This window comes from Asterias amurensis, chromosome 9 (genome assembly GCF_032118995.1).
Source record: "Asterias amurensis chromosome 9, ASM3211899v1".
NCBI lineage: Eukaryota > Metazoa > Echinodermata > Asteroidea > Forcipulatida > Asteriidae > Asterias > Asterias amurensis.
The window spans coordinates 14562679-14580357 of NC_092656.1; the positions used below are offsets into that span (position 1 = coordinate 14562679).

The window sequence follows — 17679 nt, forward strand, 5'->3', positions numbered from 1 at the left end:
GTAAATTATAAAGAATTAGGCCTCGGCGGGTTTAAACCACTAGTTGAAAACCGATTCAACACACTTTGATTCCCGTTCATAAATACCTTTTCGGTCAAAAACATCATCACTTTTTTGGTCAAAAAGAAAAATAAATGCAAAAACTATAATTGTTAAATGATTTCTTTCAACACAACACCCCTCCAGCTATGAAATGGTAAAGCCCTCCGCCACCCTCGGGTAAACAACTCCTTGTAAGGGAATGCTGTGCGCGTCGTGCGTATCGCGTGATGTGGCACAACTGTTTCAACTATTGCTCTCGACCAATAGGAATGAAGAAACTGTCTTAAAACAACAGGTGCAAGGTCGCGTGCCACGCCCATGAATTAACTAACACTTTTTACCGGTCATATACAAAGGTTTATACACACCCATGTAACGCGCTCTCCACCAATAGAAAGAGCGAAAATGTCAGAGGTATTTATGAATATATGTTAATTGTTGTGTACTGTTAGTTATAACGGACCAATACCACACGTAGTTGAAGTCTGCCCATAGTCTACCAATTTTGGAGGTTATGACATCAAAGGATTAAATATATCGCAACCAATGACCAATCATATCAATGGAAAACGTTTCATTGTCAAGAGTTGACTATTATTACTCCATGTGCTGATAAGAACAACATGAATTGCTGTGCAATGATACAAATAGATTATTTTTATAAACTACAGTTTTATAAACTACGTCAAATTAAATCAAAAAGAAATTAAAACGTCAGTGTCATGCCATCGTTATTTGTAAAGGTGAATGCTAGTGGCTTGTTTGCGAAAAGTAGATGGAGATTAAAGATGCTATGTCAGATTTTTGGCCGATTTGATCCAAAAATTTTGATTTAAAATTCAATAGGTATTTTGAGGGGGGTCGAGAAAGTTACAAGCTTTCATTTGCTCGAAAAAGTCCGCCAACTATTAGTAGCAGTGAAATAAAGTGCTCAAAATTAGTTTTTGTCGGGATCTTGACAATATATCACGTGACTAATTCTTATGTGTTTTATAAGAAACGTTTTAAATTTTTGTCATGGTTCCTGACCATTAAAAGTAAAAGTTAAACTTTCTTTCGTTAGAGCGGGTGATACTCTTTAAAATACCATTCACTAAAAAAAAAATCTATTTTTTAATGTTTGGGCCCAAAAATCTGACATAGCATCTTTAAAGAATAAACCTAACTCTGGCACAAATCTCGTACCCATTGTAAAGATTCTCTTTGCAATCACTGTTCAAAACCATACATCACTGACACTCTGTTTAATATTATCCCTGTTGTCTCTTCTTATTTCTGTTGTCATCCCTGCCTCGCCTTTGGTTCTCCTCCTCTTCTGCTGGGCTTTCTGTTTCTGCAACAGACTCTGTTTGACTTTGGCTCTGACCACAGATGAGTCCATCGTTGAGCGACTGGTTGCCACAGAGGTGATGCTGTCACTGCTTCGTTGTCGGGTGTGGTGGTTGACATGGGCGAGACTGGCTGCATCTCTGTGAGGGCGGTACTGCTGGTTTAGTGCAGCGATGTCTTCCAGGTCATCATCAGAATTGTGATCTTCCAGTCTGACATGAATCTCATTAGAAATGTTCTCATGAGTCCTCTCAGCCAGCACGGCAGCCTCATTCATCAAGACACCAATCGATGGCTCTGTGTCATCCTGGCAGGTCATGTTAACAAAATCTACTTCCAGCTTATCCACACCCTTTACATTTGAATCAACTGAAATCATTGTGGGTTTCTCTCCCGAGGAGCCAACATGTTGGTCAGATGCAAGAGTCTGGTCATTGTCATCCTCTGGAGGACTGTTGTCTTCTGCCTCATCATCTCCCTCTTCCTCGTCATTTCCCTCCTCTCCTTTCAATTGGGTAGTTTCCTTGAGATGAAGTGAAAGGAAAGTGTAAGTAAACTGTCTCGAAAATCAAGTTCGTGGAAAGTTACTTCTTTCTCGAAAACTATATGTTACTTCAGAGGGAGCCATTTCTCACAATGTTTTATACCTCCATTCTCTCCCCATTACTTGTCACCAAGTAAGGTTTTATGCTAATAATTGTTATGAGTAACTACCAATAGTATCCACTGCCTTTAAGATATCTTTCAACCCATATGCACTTCATAACAAACGGTTTCAAATGCTTTTAAAAGACCAACTCGACCAATCCAAGGCAACATGTTCCTTTAAACAGATGTTCGAAACCTTGCAGGGTGGGATAAAATAAAGTCCTTCACCTTCGGCTCGGGCCTTTATCCCGTGGCCCTGACCCTGCTGGTTTTAACGGCTGTCTAAAGGAACACGTTGCCTTGGATCGGTCTAGTTGGTCTTTGAAAGCGTTTGTAACCCGTTTGTTATTGCATATGCATATGATTAGAAAGATGTTTTAAAAGTAGAATATAATGATCACTACAAGTAAATTTGACTCCTATAAATGGCCGACCATAATAGTTCGCAAAGTAAAAGGAAAACCACCCAATTTCGAGGCAAATGTGTGTGGATAATTGTATTCTACTTTTATAACATCTTTCTAACCATATGCATTTTCAAACGGTTACAAACGCTTTTCAAAGACCAACATCGTGATCAAAGTCTCTCTCTTCACTCTTTTATTCCCTTAATCCACAAGCCTAATCAAAAGGTTACAAACCTCTTCAAGTGTCTCTTGCATTTCTTTAGTGAAGCCACTAGCCGCTACCTCCACATCCAGTGAATTCTCCAAACTATGAACAAATAGACAACATTTTATACATGTGCAAGAAGTTCACATCACAAAGCAATAACCACAGAGTAAGGTTTAATTCCTTGTTAAATTCTGATCCCCTAGATGCATCCCGCTCTTTACAGCATGCTATTTCGATCATATTTACTGCTCACCTAATGTCAGAGAATTTTGGATACAATTCACTTTCATATTGGAAACGTCTCAAAAAGAAATCCCGAACGCACTGAACATCGCGATCAAAGTACCTGTAAATTGAGAAAGATGAGAATCATTACTACAGAAAATTTCAAGCAATGTGAATGGTTGAATAATAAATGATGAATGATGCAGGAATATATATAACTTCCCTGAAGTACAGACAAAGCAATCATTATTTCTTACTTGAGGTGGACTTTCGTTCATCTTCATTAACAATTGATGTTTTTCATCACTTGGTAGGTCCCAGGGCATGTATCTCTTTTCACCTTGATCAGACTTTAGTATTGTTTGAACCATGCCACAATCAAAATTGCAGCCAACTTGTTTACATTTGTATTGTCATAAGATTTTGTTGGTTCAAATCCCACTCTGGTCAATTCTTTGTTCAACCCCAAAAATCATTTAAAAATTTACCTAGTCACTATGTGGATTATATTAATATCTGACACAAAAAATTGCATCCCCTAAAGGTGATCCCCTGGCTGCCACTTCCCAATTTGGGTGTGACCCCTGGCTACATACACTACAGTTAACAGTTGTATGGCTTCAGACTGGCACCCCCGAACAAAGATATTGACAAAAATAATAGGGACACCGCCAATATAGGGCTAGATAGATAGCTCAGTTGGTAGAGTGCCAGCACGATAATCCGGAGGTCATTGGTTCAAACCCCACTTAGTTAATTCTTTGTTCAACCCCCAAAATCTTAATAAGATTTTGACACACCCAACTTTTGGGCACATATTTGAGATAATGATTTGTCAATATAAATTGTTAAAAGGGACAGAGCTTTAACAATGGATTGTCTACTGCTCACTTCATGGCAACTCACATTTGAGCGTTGGAGTGTGATGTGGACACCATCTGTGGAAAGTCAATTAAAGTGACACAATCCTGATCATCCAGCATCAGATTGAACTCATTAAAATCACCATGGATAAGACCATGAGCAGCAAGCCTCATTATCAGCATCATAAGGTCATTGTAGGTCACTGCTGGGTCAACAAGACTATGCACTTGATTCCTGTATAGGAGATGAGATATTCAAACTTGCATCAAGTAGTTACACAAAACTTGCAAAAAAAGCCTTGTCAACTTGAGCCACATTTAGTGCTTAAAGTTAAGACCAATTACAAACAAAATGTATAATACATGTGGCATTACCATGATTACTTAAGCACTGTGTTCTAGCCTTGCTCAAGGCAGTCGAATTATTCACTCCGAAAAAAGACCGCCGCTGTATAAAAACCCACCCGTATTCACTGTGCGTAAAACCCACCCGTATTCACTGTGTGTAACATCGCACGACACGATGCCCCCGTACACTATCCGCATGCGGAGGCCGTCAGGCCGACAGCCTTGTAGGATCTGTGTTGAAGCCACTGACCTCATTACTATAAGCGAAGAGTTCCCACGGTCAGCTCATTACCATAATGCCCGCGAAAGATGAGACATGTCTACATCATCACACACCACCACCACGGACGCATGATAGGGTCCAAAGGTCGTGATAAGGGAAGTGCGTGATTGGACGTCAAAATGAATAATTCATTTGCCTCACATCCTGTGTTGTCTGATAGGTCTGACGAACGATATACATGAGCTGCATACTAGCATATCCTAGAGCCCCCCCAATTTCGTCCACTATTGGAATTTTTTTTTCAATACAACACATTAAAACGGGAAGATACAGACCCGACAAGGCTGTCGGCATGACGGCCTCCGCATGCGGTTAGTGGTGTACGAGTGCGATGACTTGAGTGAACAGTATTCGTGCAATGTGACAGTGTGTATACGGGTGGGTCATTCGGTGTGATCGCACACACCATGCACAGGGTATACGGCGGGTGGGTTTACAGCTGCGTCTTTTCGGAGCGAATAAATGCGACTGCCTTGAGCAAGGCTAACTGTGTTCTGACTACTTAAATTGGTATTGAACCCTACCCTCTCTACAAATTTAATCAAACTTGGTTTATGGGGTAATTGTGGCTCAACCATGTCAACAAGCTCAAATTTCAGCTCCATTAGAGAAATGGTTTTTGCGCTACGGCTTGCGGTTTTTCATTGATTTCAGTAAAAATGCGTCTGACCTCCGATATTCAAACAACCATAAATTGGTTACCATTCGGTCAAATTGGTTGAAATTTGTGTCTTTGGGAAGTTGAACAAGCTTTCCAAATCTGTCATTACTTTTTTTTGTAGGAACATTTTTAGGTTTGATAACCCTTTGACCTCTACTTTGAGCTTGAATTTGACCTTGTGGATCAAGTGATTCAAGATCAAAGTAGAGGTCAAAGGTTACCAAACCTAAACCTGTTTCCTACAACAAAAAGTAGTGGATAGTTGGTAGCATATTTGACCGAAATCGACAACAAAGAGCATGCCGTAGTGCGATAAAAGGTTGATCGTAAGGAGTTGAAATTTGAAGAATGAGCTTGTTTAGCCACAACTACCCCATAAATAAAATTTGAGCAAACTTGAGAGGGTAGGGTTTAAAAGTGCCTTTTTCTTGGGGGTGATTTGACATGAATCACCCTTTACCCTTACACAAGTCACAAAGATATGACGCCAGTTTGACATTGTCTTCAAGTCAAAACCAGAAATTAAAAAAGGAAATATTTAGAGTGCAGAATTGTCAGCTCTGCATTGAAAATGAAAGGGAGTTCCCTTATCTATGGGCCCTTACTTATCTTGAAACCGATCAAGGTGCATACAAAAACAAGCGGAGTGACCATGGTGACATACAAACAATTGACAATTACAATACAAAGGAGAAATTACATTATTGTTTTGAAGTAACATTCAAATTTGTGTTAAGATTACATGTAACAACCCTGTCTCTTTCCTAAATTATTTTCTGGTAATGTGAATGAGACAAAACTTGTAGAGTGGTGTCCCCCAAGGTTCATCACTTTTTATTTTATACATCAATGACCTACCTACATGTAGAAAAGTCAAATCAAATATTCAGATGTTCACAGATGACACTAAAATATTCACACAATCAACATCTCTGCAATGATTAGCTTGACATTGAAAGGATATGGGGTATTTAAAGGCATAAGGCCTAGCCTTTCATTTCCCACAATTGCAAGTGTAAGTTGTCAATGTTAGTCAAGAGTTATTCATAAATACCCCCGACAGTTTCTCTACTCCTAATTGGTGGAGAGCGCGTCACGTGGGGGTGTTTAAACAGTTGATAATGACCAGCTGGAGCTGTTTGTAACCAGCTGATTATCATGCGGAACGCAATTCATAGCTATTAGTAACAGTGCGTATTCTATTTCTAAGCGCGCACGCGTACATACAACCCAGGAGCATCAAACAGATTCTTCACAAAGTTTGTGAATTTTTTATATTTTAAACCTCGAATTTTCAATTGTCAAAGTGTCTATAATTGTATTTTTTAAAAGTTTTTTAACAAAAGGGCATTTATGAATGGGAATAAAACGGGATCTTAAACGTCCGTTTAAAACCTTGCAGGGTCGTTGCCGTGCGATAAAGGCCCACGCCTTCGGCTCTTTATCACATGGCATCGACCCTGTCGGGTAAGAACTTGCCGCTACCCTTTTATTCCCTTATTTATATTCAAATTTTAACACATGTTTTTCATACACTTTTGAAGAAAATGCCTGTCCAACATTCCACTACTACAAATGTAATCATCTTGAAGATGATCCCCAATTATTGCTAAAATACAGATAACTTTGTCTTTATTGCTTTATGCAAAGAAAAACCTTGAACCTGTTGAAGTGATATGGAATGTGCATGGCAAACAAGCTTGACAAAACTCTTCTTGTTTATTTTTGCCACCCATTTATAAAAAAAAGTCACTCCAAATGGTCCCAATAGTGTGGACAGACCGAATTTGCAGTGTATCAACGAGGGTTAAAGGATTTAAATGTTAACATCTGACTACATCATTTTATGAAGATACAATCTTCGCAAACATCTCTTTCCAAATAAAAGTCAATAAGATTAGAATAAGAACAATTTCAACACAAAAACAAAACAAAACAGCTCATGTCCAAACACCCACGGCTGAAGATCCATGTGTCCTTCATGCGTTTCATGTGTTGGACATAACATGTACATGTAATGCATGGTGTTTTGCAGTCAATAAGATGTGCATTTCTTGGCATGTTTTCGGTTGCGGGGACTGTGCAAAACAACACATGAAAGACACATGGATTGGCTTATAATATAAGCCATCAATCCATGTGTCTTTCTTTTAAATAATATAATATATTATTTAGTTACAAGGAACGATTACAAGTAAATGTACATGTACGTCCAACAATTTTGCATAGCAAAACAATTAGCGTTATTTTATTTTGTGCACACTGAATGGCAATATTTAGTAGAGAAAACAGTGATTTTTGGGTAGCAACTGATCTGTGTAGCCTTTGCTTTGCTATATACATGTAAGAGAAACCGTTCACTCATATTCCGAAAGAGATTTCCAAAGATATGAGAACAAAAAGTAGTGCAATTTGAAAGGCAACAAATGTTGAAGAATTATAAAGTGAATGTCTAGACTTACAATGGGTATGCATTTATTAGCTCCATCACAACACAGTGTCTGCTGAAATCTATCGGCTTAGGAACAGGGAAACCATGGTCATACAGCGCCTGTAGAACAAATTAAGTATTTAAGTGAAAACAACAAACTTTGAACACAAATTTGCAAAATGAACCATTACAAATATTTTCACACTAGGCCTACAAAAAAGAAATATGAGAAAATATAATTAGCTGTTGCAAACAACTTACCAACCAAATGGACCGATGGTATAAATGGGAAAAAAAAGGTAGTGGCCTGATGTTTTTACCCTACATGTAGCAGAGTCTCTTTTTTTAGCCCCCGAGAAAGACTCTGCTTAAGTCGAAACGTCCAGGCACTATTTGTTTTATTTTTTAAAATTTTTTATTTAAAGGCCTATAGTTCTTATTAACCTTTTTCACTGTACAGGTACCGATACAGGGTAAAATTCATTGCTCAGAATATGCACAAACTTAGAAGCCACATCAACAGGATCAACAAATTCATTGAAAATTAATGGGATGGAAATTCATTATTGATTATAAGTTTTTACAGGAAAATGTCCTCAACATAATTATAGCGTTTCAGAAAGAAAGATTGTACATACCTTCATGAATGCAAACTCCTTCATAGCAGCAATTCTTGAGAGGTAGAGCCAAGAAGCATGACGGCGCTTTCCAAGGTAGTCACGCTTCTCTTTCAGTTTACGGAATGACGTGCGACCAAGTCTGCAACGATTAATAGATTTTAAATTTGCATCGGGGATATGTGGTATTAATTTTGGTTTTTACTCAAAAAATGAATGTTCTTTATCCCAGATGCAAATTTAACATACATAGTATATTATGTCAAGAGATTTACATTAAACTTATTCACTTTGAAGATAATGATGGTAATAAGCTTCCCTTATAATATTACTTGCTGAGGTGCAGTAGTTTTTGAGAAATGAGTTAAACAAGTCACATACATAATTTTCATCTCAGTGAGACAAAATAATTATAAAAACATATTAACCAGTTATGGTTAAAATGCCATTACACATTGTTTTTTTTTCATGCTAAAACTGAGACTAAAATAATTTTTGTGACATTGAGTTACTCATTTCTCAAAAACAACAGTGCCTCAGCAAGTAATATTTTAAGGGAAGTTTTCTACTACATTTTCTATATCTTCAAACTGTGTAAGTTTTTTTAATGTAAATCTGTGTCCATTGTGTTTTGTGAGGAAAAAGTACATATACACTTGAATGGAAGAGATGCAATGGCATTAACCCTCATATTTCAAAATCCTGCTGGTAAACAAATTATTAAACCAGTCATAAATAAAAACATGGTTGTGTTTAGAGGCCAATTTTTAAATGTTTTGTATATAATTATCATGTCATTTTAGAGACACAATAAGATTGGAAACTTTCTTAATTATTAAGATCCCTGAACTGAGACGCAATGGCTTGTTAAATACTGCATTACTTAAATAGTGCTTGACTGGGTTCTGCTTTACTTAAATAGTGCTGTGACTGGGTACTGCATTGCTTAAATAGTGCTTAGACTGGGTACTGCATTGCCTAAATAGTGTTGTGACTGGGTACTGCATTGCCTAAATAGTGTTGTGACTGGGTACTGCATTGCCTAAATAGTGTTGTGACTGGGTACTGCATTGCTTAAATAGTGTTGTGACTGGGTACTGCATTGCTTAAATGGTGCTGTGACTCGGTACTCCATTGCTTAAATAGTGCTTGACTGGGTACTGCATTGCTTAAATGGTGCTGTGACTCGGTACTCCATTGCTTAAATAGTGCTTGACTGGGTACTGCATTGCTTAAATGGTGCTGTGACTGGGTACTGCATTGCTTAAATAGTGCTGTGACTGGGTACTGCACTGCTGACAGCTGTGCAAAGAGTAAGACACAGTTGAAAACTCAATTCTTGCGCAAAGTGGTAAACAGGTCTATAAACATGATAAAAAGCTAAAGCCCAGATTCTTAACCTTACTTTCCCAATGCTGATCTGAAACCACAGCACTTATTTGAAGCATGGCACTTTATTGTAATTGTTTTATCTTTCTGCTCAAGTTTAAGGAAAATAATTTGTTGTATTTAAATAGGGGAATAAAAGGGTAGCAAGGAGTTCTTAAACGGCCGTTTAAAATCGGCATGGTCGTTGCCGTGTGATAAAGGCCCGAGCCGAAGGCGAGGGCTTATTTACCATGGCAATGACCCTGAAAAGTTTTAAACGGCCGTTTAAGAACGAGTCACTACTCTTTTGTTCCCATTATTAAATGCCGTTTTGGTTTAAAGTCATAATGAAGTAAGAAACTCTGTTAAACTTATCTGTTACCGACGTGCTTGAGCTCTGTACAGATGTAAATGTGTTGCAATGTTAAGACTGAGAAGACAGTTTCCGGATCCGTTTGTGAGCGTATAGTCTTGGTGCAAGACGTTCTCGAATTCATTTCACACACAGAGCAGCCAACTCACCGACAGTGCCCGTAACAAGAAACATTTTGCACCAAGACAAGAAACATTTTGCACCAAGACAAGCGCGTAGTATCCGAAAAAAAAACGGTTATAAACAGAGCTCCAGCTGGTCATTCTCAACGGTTTAAACACCCCCACGTGACGCGCTCTCCCCCAATAGGAATTGCGAAACTGTCTGAAGTATTTATGAATCACGGAATAAAAGGGTAGCGACGAGTTCTTAAACGGCGGATTAAAACCAGCAGGGTAAGTTGCCGTGTGTTCAGCTCTGGCCTTTATCTCACCGCAACGACCCTTGCAAGGTTTTAAACGGCTGATTAAGAATGAGTCACTACTCTTTTATTCCCATTCATAAATGCCCTTTTGTTAAAAAACGTAAAAAAATACAATTATAGACACTTTGACAATTGACATTTAAGGTTTGAAATATTTTGTTCAAAAACTTTGTGAAGAATTTGTTTGATGCGCTGGGGTTGTGTGTACGCTTAAATTACGCGCTGTTACTTCTTATAGCTATACATTGCGTTCCGCGTGATAATATTGGCGTAAGTTAGCTTGTGCGCCCGACACGGGGAAGCCAGCCTGTTATAAACAGCTCCAGCTGGTCATTATCAACCATTTAAACACCCCACGTGATGCACTCTCCACCAATAGAAGTAGCGAAACTCCCTGGGCTATTTATGAATGGTTGATAATGACCAGCTGTCAGAAAACGGATAAGTTTGACAGAGTTCCTTACTTTATTATGCCTTTAACCAACAAGGCATTTATGAATGGGAATAAAAGGGTAATGACTAGCTCTTTAACTGGTCTTCGGCTCGGGCCTTTATCACACAACCACAACTCTGCCGGTTTTAAACAGCAGTTTAACAACTCGACATTACCCTTTTATACCCTTATTGAAAAGCTGGGATCATTCTTGTTCCTTCTACTATGGATCGACACCATAGCTCTACATAAGCTCTATGATCGGCACACAAATATAACAGCCACATGATATCATACCTATGTAGTTTCAAGGCTAGTTGCTCTCCCTCATCATTGGCAACGATGTAGATATCTAAAACACAAGATAAAATCGCATTCATGTTAACCATTAAAGTTGAAAAGAATTTGCATTTCATGGGAAAAGTACAAACAAGAAAACCTTTTTATGACAAGACACGGCGAAACGTGCGGAAACAAGGGTGGGTTTTCCCGTTATTTTCTCCCGACTTCGATGACCAATTGAGCCTAAATTTTCACAGGTTTGTTATTTTATATATAAGTTGTGATACACAAAGTGTGGGCCTTGGACAATACAGTTTACTGAAAGTGTCCAATGGCTTTAATATAACTAACTAAACTGATAATGATATCCATGATTTAAAAGTTGTTTATTGAATCAAAACGTCCTTCCGTTACTGTGGAATATTGCCCATGTGACAGAACCAGGCACCTTGTGGTAAAAGCATCAACCTCGGCATACATGTACTTGATACCAAAACATGAAATGTTAGATAAACCATCTCTGAATTGGCCTGAGGTGGCCTTAGTGGACATTTTAAAAAATGGCTGCCAATTTTGATATAAAACAACATATCTCAAAATGCAAGAGGCCTCGTATCTTCATTCCAGTGGCTACATGTATGTATGTTTGTCAAGTCCAACAGATAAAAAAGCATTATGGTCCGGCAATCATAACGTGATTAGGTTATAAAATGGCAGTAATGGGATTTACATTAGGTAACATTGTGCTTTAGAAGCCGTTAGGCGGCCACTTTCTTTTCAAATTGGCTCATACATTGTCTACCAAAGTATGAGTTGGTTACATACAAGAACAAGAGGGCGCATTGGCCTATATGCCGCAGGCGCCCATGCCGCCATTTTCTAAGTTGACAGAACAGCATTGCACAGTGTGCGTTTGTGCGACCATTTTGTAAGATGACAAAACAGCATCGCGTATAGCGTTCAATAAACATAAACTCCAACGTGTATTTCATATTCAATGCGCGTACAGAATGGCGCATGTCTCCTTGGGGTCCCACCGCATTTGTGCAAGCAGCATCACCAGCGCGCCCTCTAGTTCTTACAATGTATATATAACTCTATGGTTCAAAATCAGTGGTAATACCATTTTCATGTCTTTTCCACTATTTGCAAAAGAATTTGACACCAATCACTGTAATCAGCATTTGGTATTGTGTTTTTAAAACCTTTCAAGTGTTAAAAGGTGTAGATTTTGTTGATGATGTCACTCAGGGTTGAGTGGTGTTTGCACGGCATTGTGTGTGGCATGGACAAGATGATACACGTAAATAGTGGACTCACAGTACAATCACAAAGCAGCCATCATCAAACTATTTATCTAAGGAGAACTGCGTATCACAAGCTGCACCGTATGGTTTGGGACAGGCCCTTTAACCCAAATAGGGTGCTTTCTTCACAGGCAAGGTTGAGCTGGACATACATGTTAATCGAGGGAGGAAAGTGCACAGTTACATTTGTATCTTGGACTGATGACTTACCCGACTCTTTACCAACTCCTATCTGGTTACCAACTGATGCAAGAACATCTCGTGCAGTTAAACATTTCAAGGCTAGATAATCATAGCCTGGGTAGGTCAGACGATAACCTGGGACTGAGTACACAAAATCATATAGACAAGTTTTAAAAGATTCAAAATAAATTTATTAAGGTTTGCAGTAACACCTTTGCATTTCTGGTTGTGATCGATGTATTAGTTAATAATAATAATTATGGCTTCTAACATGTATATAGCGCACATGTCTGTCACTCACTGACGCTCCTGGCGCTGTAACAAACAGTATTAGATCAGAATGGTTTGCCAATATCTAAACGTTTGAAATATGGGCTGATAAAACTGGGGGGCAAGCCAAATGGCAATGAACACTACATGTAACTCACCTTTAAAGGCAGTGGACACTATTGGTAATTGTCAAAGACCAGACTTCTCACTTGGTGTATCTCAACATATGCATAAAATAACAAACCTGTGAAAATTTGAGTTCAATCGGTCATCGAACTTGCGAGATAATAATGAAAGAAAAAAACACCCAATGTCACACGAAGTTGTGTGCGTTTAGATGGTTGATTTCGAGACCTCAAGTTCTAAATCTGAGGTCTCGAAATCAAATTCGTAGAAAATTATGTCTTTCTCTGAAACTTTAGCACTTTAGAGGGAGCCGTTTCTAACAATGTTTTATACTATCCACCTCTCCCCATTACTCATCACCAAGTAAGGTTTTATGCCAATAATTATTTTGAGTAATTACCAATAGTGTCCACTGCCTTTAATGGGCTTACGTTCGTTGGATTAAGAAAATACACTTTTGAGTAGATTGGACTGACGAGTGTCAGTGTATGTCAGCTGTTTTCAAATTACTTTTGAGATGCGAACTGGATCCCCTTGCCTCACCATTACTATAGTGTTTACATAAACAGTGCACCAGTCTAATAGCAACATTGCAAAAGAATGACATGCTAATGTGACACTTGCGAGGGGCTGATTAAAAGCATATACGCTGACCTTTGACCGTTTTGTTTTTATGAATATTACTGGTTAATTAAGTCACATTTTGATGTTTCTTTAATCACTAACACATAAACAGTAAACCAGTATGCTCCTTTAAAGGATTTGGCTACTTTTTCAAAATGTCCATAGATTTACATTAAACTTACAGGGTTTGAAAATAATGATAGTGGAAAGCTTCCCTTCAAATCTTACTTACTGAGGTGCTGTAGTTTTTGAGAAATGAGTAAAACAATGTCATGAAAATACGTTTGTAAATTATTGAAATAATGTTTGTCTCATGAGACGAAAATTATTTTCATGACATTGTTTTACTCATTTCCCAAAAACTACAGCACCTCATCACGTAGTATTTTCAGGGAAGCTTTCTACTATCATTATCTTCAAACTGTGTAAGTTTAGTGTAAATCTGTGGACATTGTGTTTTTTGTCCTACAAAAGTTACATATACATAGACCCTTTAAGTCTGAGTATGACTAAAAAATGTCCTTACATTTTCCATGCTCCCAGGCAATTAACTTGTGGCGTACAAGCTCCTTGAGTAGCTTGTAACATCCGCCATGTCTGAGGTTGGCTATGGATGATACCAAGGAACCTGGGACTATCTCATGGTTCTTCATCCCCATCTCTAACTGTGTCAAGTGAAAAAAAAGGTGTAATGAAAACTAGAAATTAATATTTTCAAAAAAAATACAACTCGGAGGAGGAAAAGGGAAAGGAAGAAAAAAGACTGACTGCTATCTGACACATATGTACATGTAGTACTAAAAATGGTTGTAAACCTAATTAAAACTAGACCCAAACACCAATGTGTGTAATGTGTAATAAAAATAGGCATATTATTATATTGTAGTAAGACATGTAAGATGAGATTCGAACACACGTCCTTAACCATTCTAGAGCAGGTGTCTTTTAAAACCCAATGCAAATTTAACATCTATTAAAAATTGGTTGCAGTAACTGCTGTAGCCTTGCTCAAGGCAGTCGTATTATTCGCTCCGAAAAGACGCCGCTGTAAACCCACCCGTATACCCTGTACGTGGTGCTTGCGATCACACCGCATGGGCCACCCGTATACAAACTGTCACATAGTACGACTACTGTGCACACAAGTCATCCGCACTCGTACCACTAACCGCATGCGGAGGCCGTCAGGCCGACAGCCTTGTCGGGTCTGTAACTTCCGGATTTAATGTGTTGTATTGAAAAATTTCCACAAGTGGAAAAAATTGGGGGGGGGGGGGCTCTCGGATATGCTGGTGTGCAGCTCATGAATATGTATATCTTTCGTCAGACCTATCAGACAACACAGGATGTGAGGCAAATGAATTATTCATTTTGACGTCCAATCACGCACGCCTACCATGCTCGCTGAGCGTCCGTGGTGGTGGTGTGTGATGTAGACATGACTGTCTCGTCTTTCGCGGGCATTATGGTAATGAGCTGACCGTGGGAACTCTTCGCTTATTATAGTAATGAGGTCAGTGGCTTCAACACAGACCCTACAAGGCTGTCGGCCTGACGGCCTCCGCATGCGGATAGTGTACGGGGGCATCGTGTCGTGCGATGTTACACACAGTGAATACGTTTTTTTTTTATACAGAGTGGCGGTGTTTTTTTCGGAGTGAATAATTCCACTGCCTTGAGCAAGGCTATAACTGCTGCTAAAAAATATTAGTATTTGATCTGCCTCGCATGTAGCTACAGAGCAAACTCAACGGTCTAGTGGTCAGACATCGCTCTAGTAAGCAAGAGTCACAGGTTTGATTCCCACCTGAATGATTAAATGCTCTTGGAATTTTTTTTAACAGGACTCGTACAGGAAAGTACCAAGTTACTGAGTATCTAGTGCTTTAGTTAAAACTACTCATCATCAGTACTGATGACTAACTAGTACATGACTAACTAGTACTGTCATGACCGGATGTCAGACAACTCGTCGGTCGGACAACTTGTCGGTCGGACAACTCAACGGTTCGGACAACATGACAGTTGAGACAGCTTGACCGTTCGGACAACTCAACGGTTCAGACAACTCGACTTTGAGTCAATCTTTTGAGACAACTCGGCGGCACCCAAGACAAGTTGACGGTTGAGTGGTAGACCTCCATTACTGACACGTTTACACAAATTTCCTGTAAATCCTATCCCTAACTCTAACCCTAACCCTAACCCTTACCCTAACCTACCAAATGCAATAACATAACCCTCCACCCGACGGCGAAGCCGGAGGGTTACACGTACGAAGCATGATTGTCTGCAAAGTGGGAATTTGGTCTAAAATGTACAATTTTGACAGTTAGTCTGAAACACACTTGCTCCATTTTTGCCACTTTTGAAAATCATGACACAAATTCTAGGAACATAAACTTAAAGGGACTCGTTTCCTTGGATCAGACGAGTTGGTCTATAAAAAGCGTTTTTAGTAGTTTGTTATAAAATGCATCTGGTTAGCATGGTTAGAAAGATGTTTTAAAGTAGAATACAATGATTCACACATATTTGCCTCGAAATTGCGTGGTTTTCCTTTTGCTTTGTGAACTAACACGTTCGGCCATTTATGGGAGTCAAAAATTTGACAGCCATTTATGGAAGTCAAAAATTTAACTCCCATAAATGGGACAAGGTAAAAAGAAAACCAGGCAATTTCGAGGCATATTTGTGTGGATCATTGTATTCTCCTCTTAAAACATCTTACCAACCATATCGCTTTAGAACAAATGGTTACAAGCGCTTTTCAAAGACCAACTCGACCGGTCCAAGGCAACGTGTTCCTTTAATGCTCAATGTCTAATGAATCCTTTCAAAACACCATTGAGAAAATATTTTGAAGGAAAAGGACAAAAACCTCTCGTGTGAGAGGTCCCTAAGCATGTCACCCCAACTTACTCAGCATATACAGTACAGTGCGCGCTTGCCGTCAAAATGTGGTCCCGAGAATAGGACTTGACGAGGTCGTTTTTTACTCTGCACGTTGTTATTGGAAAATCTCCCTAAACATTTCCAAATGGGGAGATGTACAAAACCAATGGGAGCGTGGAAGCGCTACCCAGTCGGTAAAATATTCATTATACTCTGTGACATCAAAGTGCAAGACTTGTAAGGCACGCGCGTGGGGCGGGCAAACTCATATCAGGCATGGGGGTGTCGGTATCATATTCATAAGTCGTTGAATTGCACTTCCCAAAATTCAAATTTTGCAAACAATATGGCAATCAGCATGACGTCTTTGGCCGGCCGAGCTGTGGGCGGAGTGTGTGGAGCGCAAATATAAATCAACAGCTATTTTATGTGAATTCTGGGAATTACAAAGAATGGTTCCCCAAAACGTGCTTTGTGTACAAACATATGGACACGCGTCTGGGAACTACGAAGAATAGTTCCCATATGTTTGTACACGAAGCGCGGATTGGGTATCTTTTCTTCCCAGGACGAACGTGTGTAGATGGTTCTACACGTTTGTCCTGGGAAAAAAAAAAACTGCGCACGGTCGGGGGACAATCGGCATATCGGCATTAGCGGTAAAAGAGCGGTTGTAGTTCAGTTGAGAAAATTCTCACACAAAATTCACTTGTTTTTTACTCGAAATCTGTGATATATATTTAAACAATTCCACGTGTAGTGCTATCTGCAACTTCTGAAGCATTAGATCGGTAAGTTTCATGATGCAGAACGTTGCAGATGGTTTTTCAAGGAAGCGAAAGGTTTTTGGGGCCAAGGATACGGACGGAGTGGATTGGACCGATTTATGGGGCTAGTGCCACCCCTGAATCGGTTTTTGAACTAATTAATAAAACAAACTTACGGCTGTCAACACCCGGAAATCTTCCCGTGTTAGGTACCTCAACATTGTCACATTGAGTTTCCCCATCTTTCCGAAAGCTGTTTGTACTTTGTATTAATAGCACAACTTCTTCTTCGTTTTCGTCGTCACAGTTAACCACCACATGCCATGTGTTATTTCGGAGTTATTTCATGTATTTTTCGCCAACCACTCGGGTAATAGTGCCCTCTCGCGGTGACATTTATAATGGCAAAACGAGAAAACGAGAGGGGTCGTGCACTAGACTTGATTCCAAGTCTGCCATCGTCGCTTTTTAGTAGCGCGTAGATTAACCATAGAGCTATATAAAAGAACGATTAACCCATGATCGCGTGAAGGCCGGTTTATAGTCGGTCGCGCGATGGTCGCGC

The 17679-nt window shown here is 39.2% G+C and overlaps 1 protein-coding gene across 1 annotated transcript; it reads right to left on the reverse strand.

The window, feature by feature from the left end:
• Positions 1–1252: 1252 nt before the first annotated feature.
• LOC139942365 (uncharacterized) lies at positions 1253–17465 on the reverse strand. Its single transcript, XM_071939224.1, has 10 exons — positions 17291–17465; positions 13979–14117; positions 12460–12573; positions 10958–11012; positions 8084–8204; positions 7477–7565; positions 3766–3957; positions 2888–2980; positions 2661–2733; positions 1253–1894 (listed from the first exon to the last, which is right to left on the reverse strand). Exons 1-10 carry the CDS (start codon positions 17354–17356, stop codon positions 1259–1261), a joined length of 1578 nt encoding a protein of 525 aa, XP_071795325.1. The 5' UTR covers positions 17357–17465; the 3' UTR covers positions 1253–1258.
• Between the last annotated feature and the right edge of the window lie 214 nt (positions 17466–17679).

Bases quoted from the DNA above. Each gene is read 5' to 3' on its own strand.
- LOC139942365 (XM_071939224.1), bottom strand. From the start codon at position 17,356: ATGGGGAAACTCAATGTGACAATGTTGAGGTACCTAACACGGGAAGAT. The intron at 12,574-13,978 runs GTAAGGACATTT...TTGTGTACTCAG, and splicing joins TGCCTGGGAGCATGGAAAAT to TCCCAGGTTATCGTCTGACC. The intron at 11,013-12,459 runs GTAAGTCATCAG...CTTGTGTTTTAG, and splicing joins AGGAGTTGGTAAAGAGTCGG to ATATCTACATCGTTGCCAAT.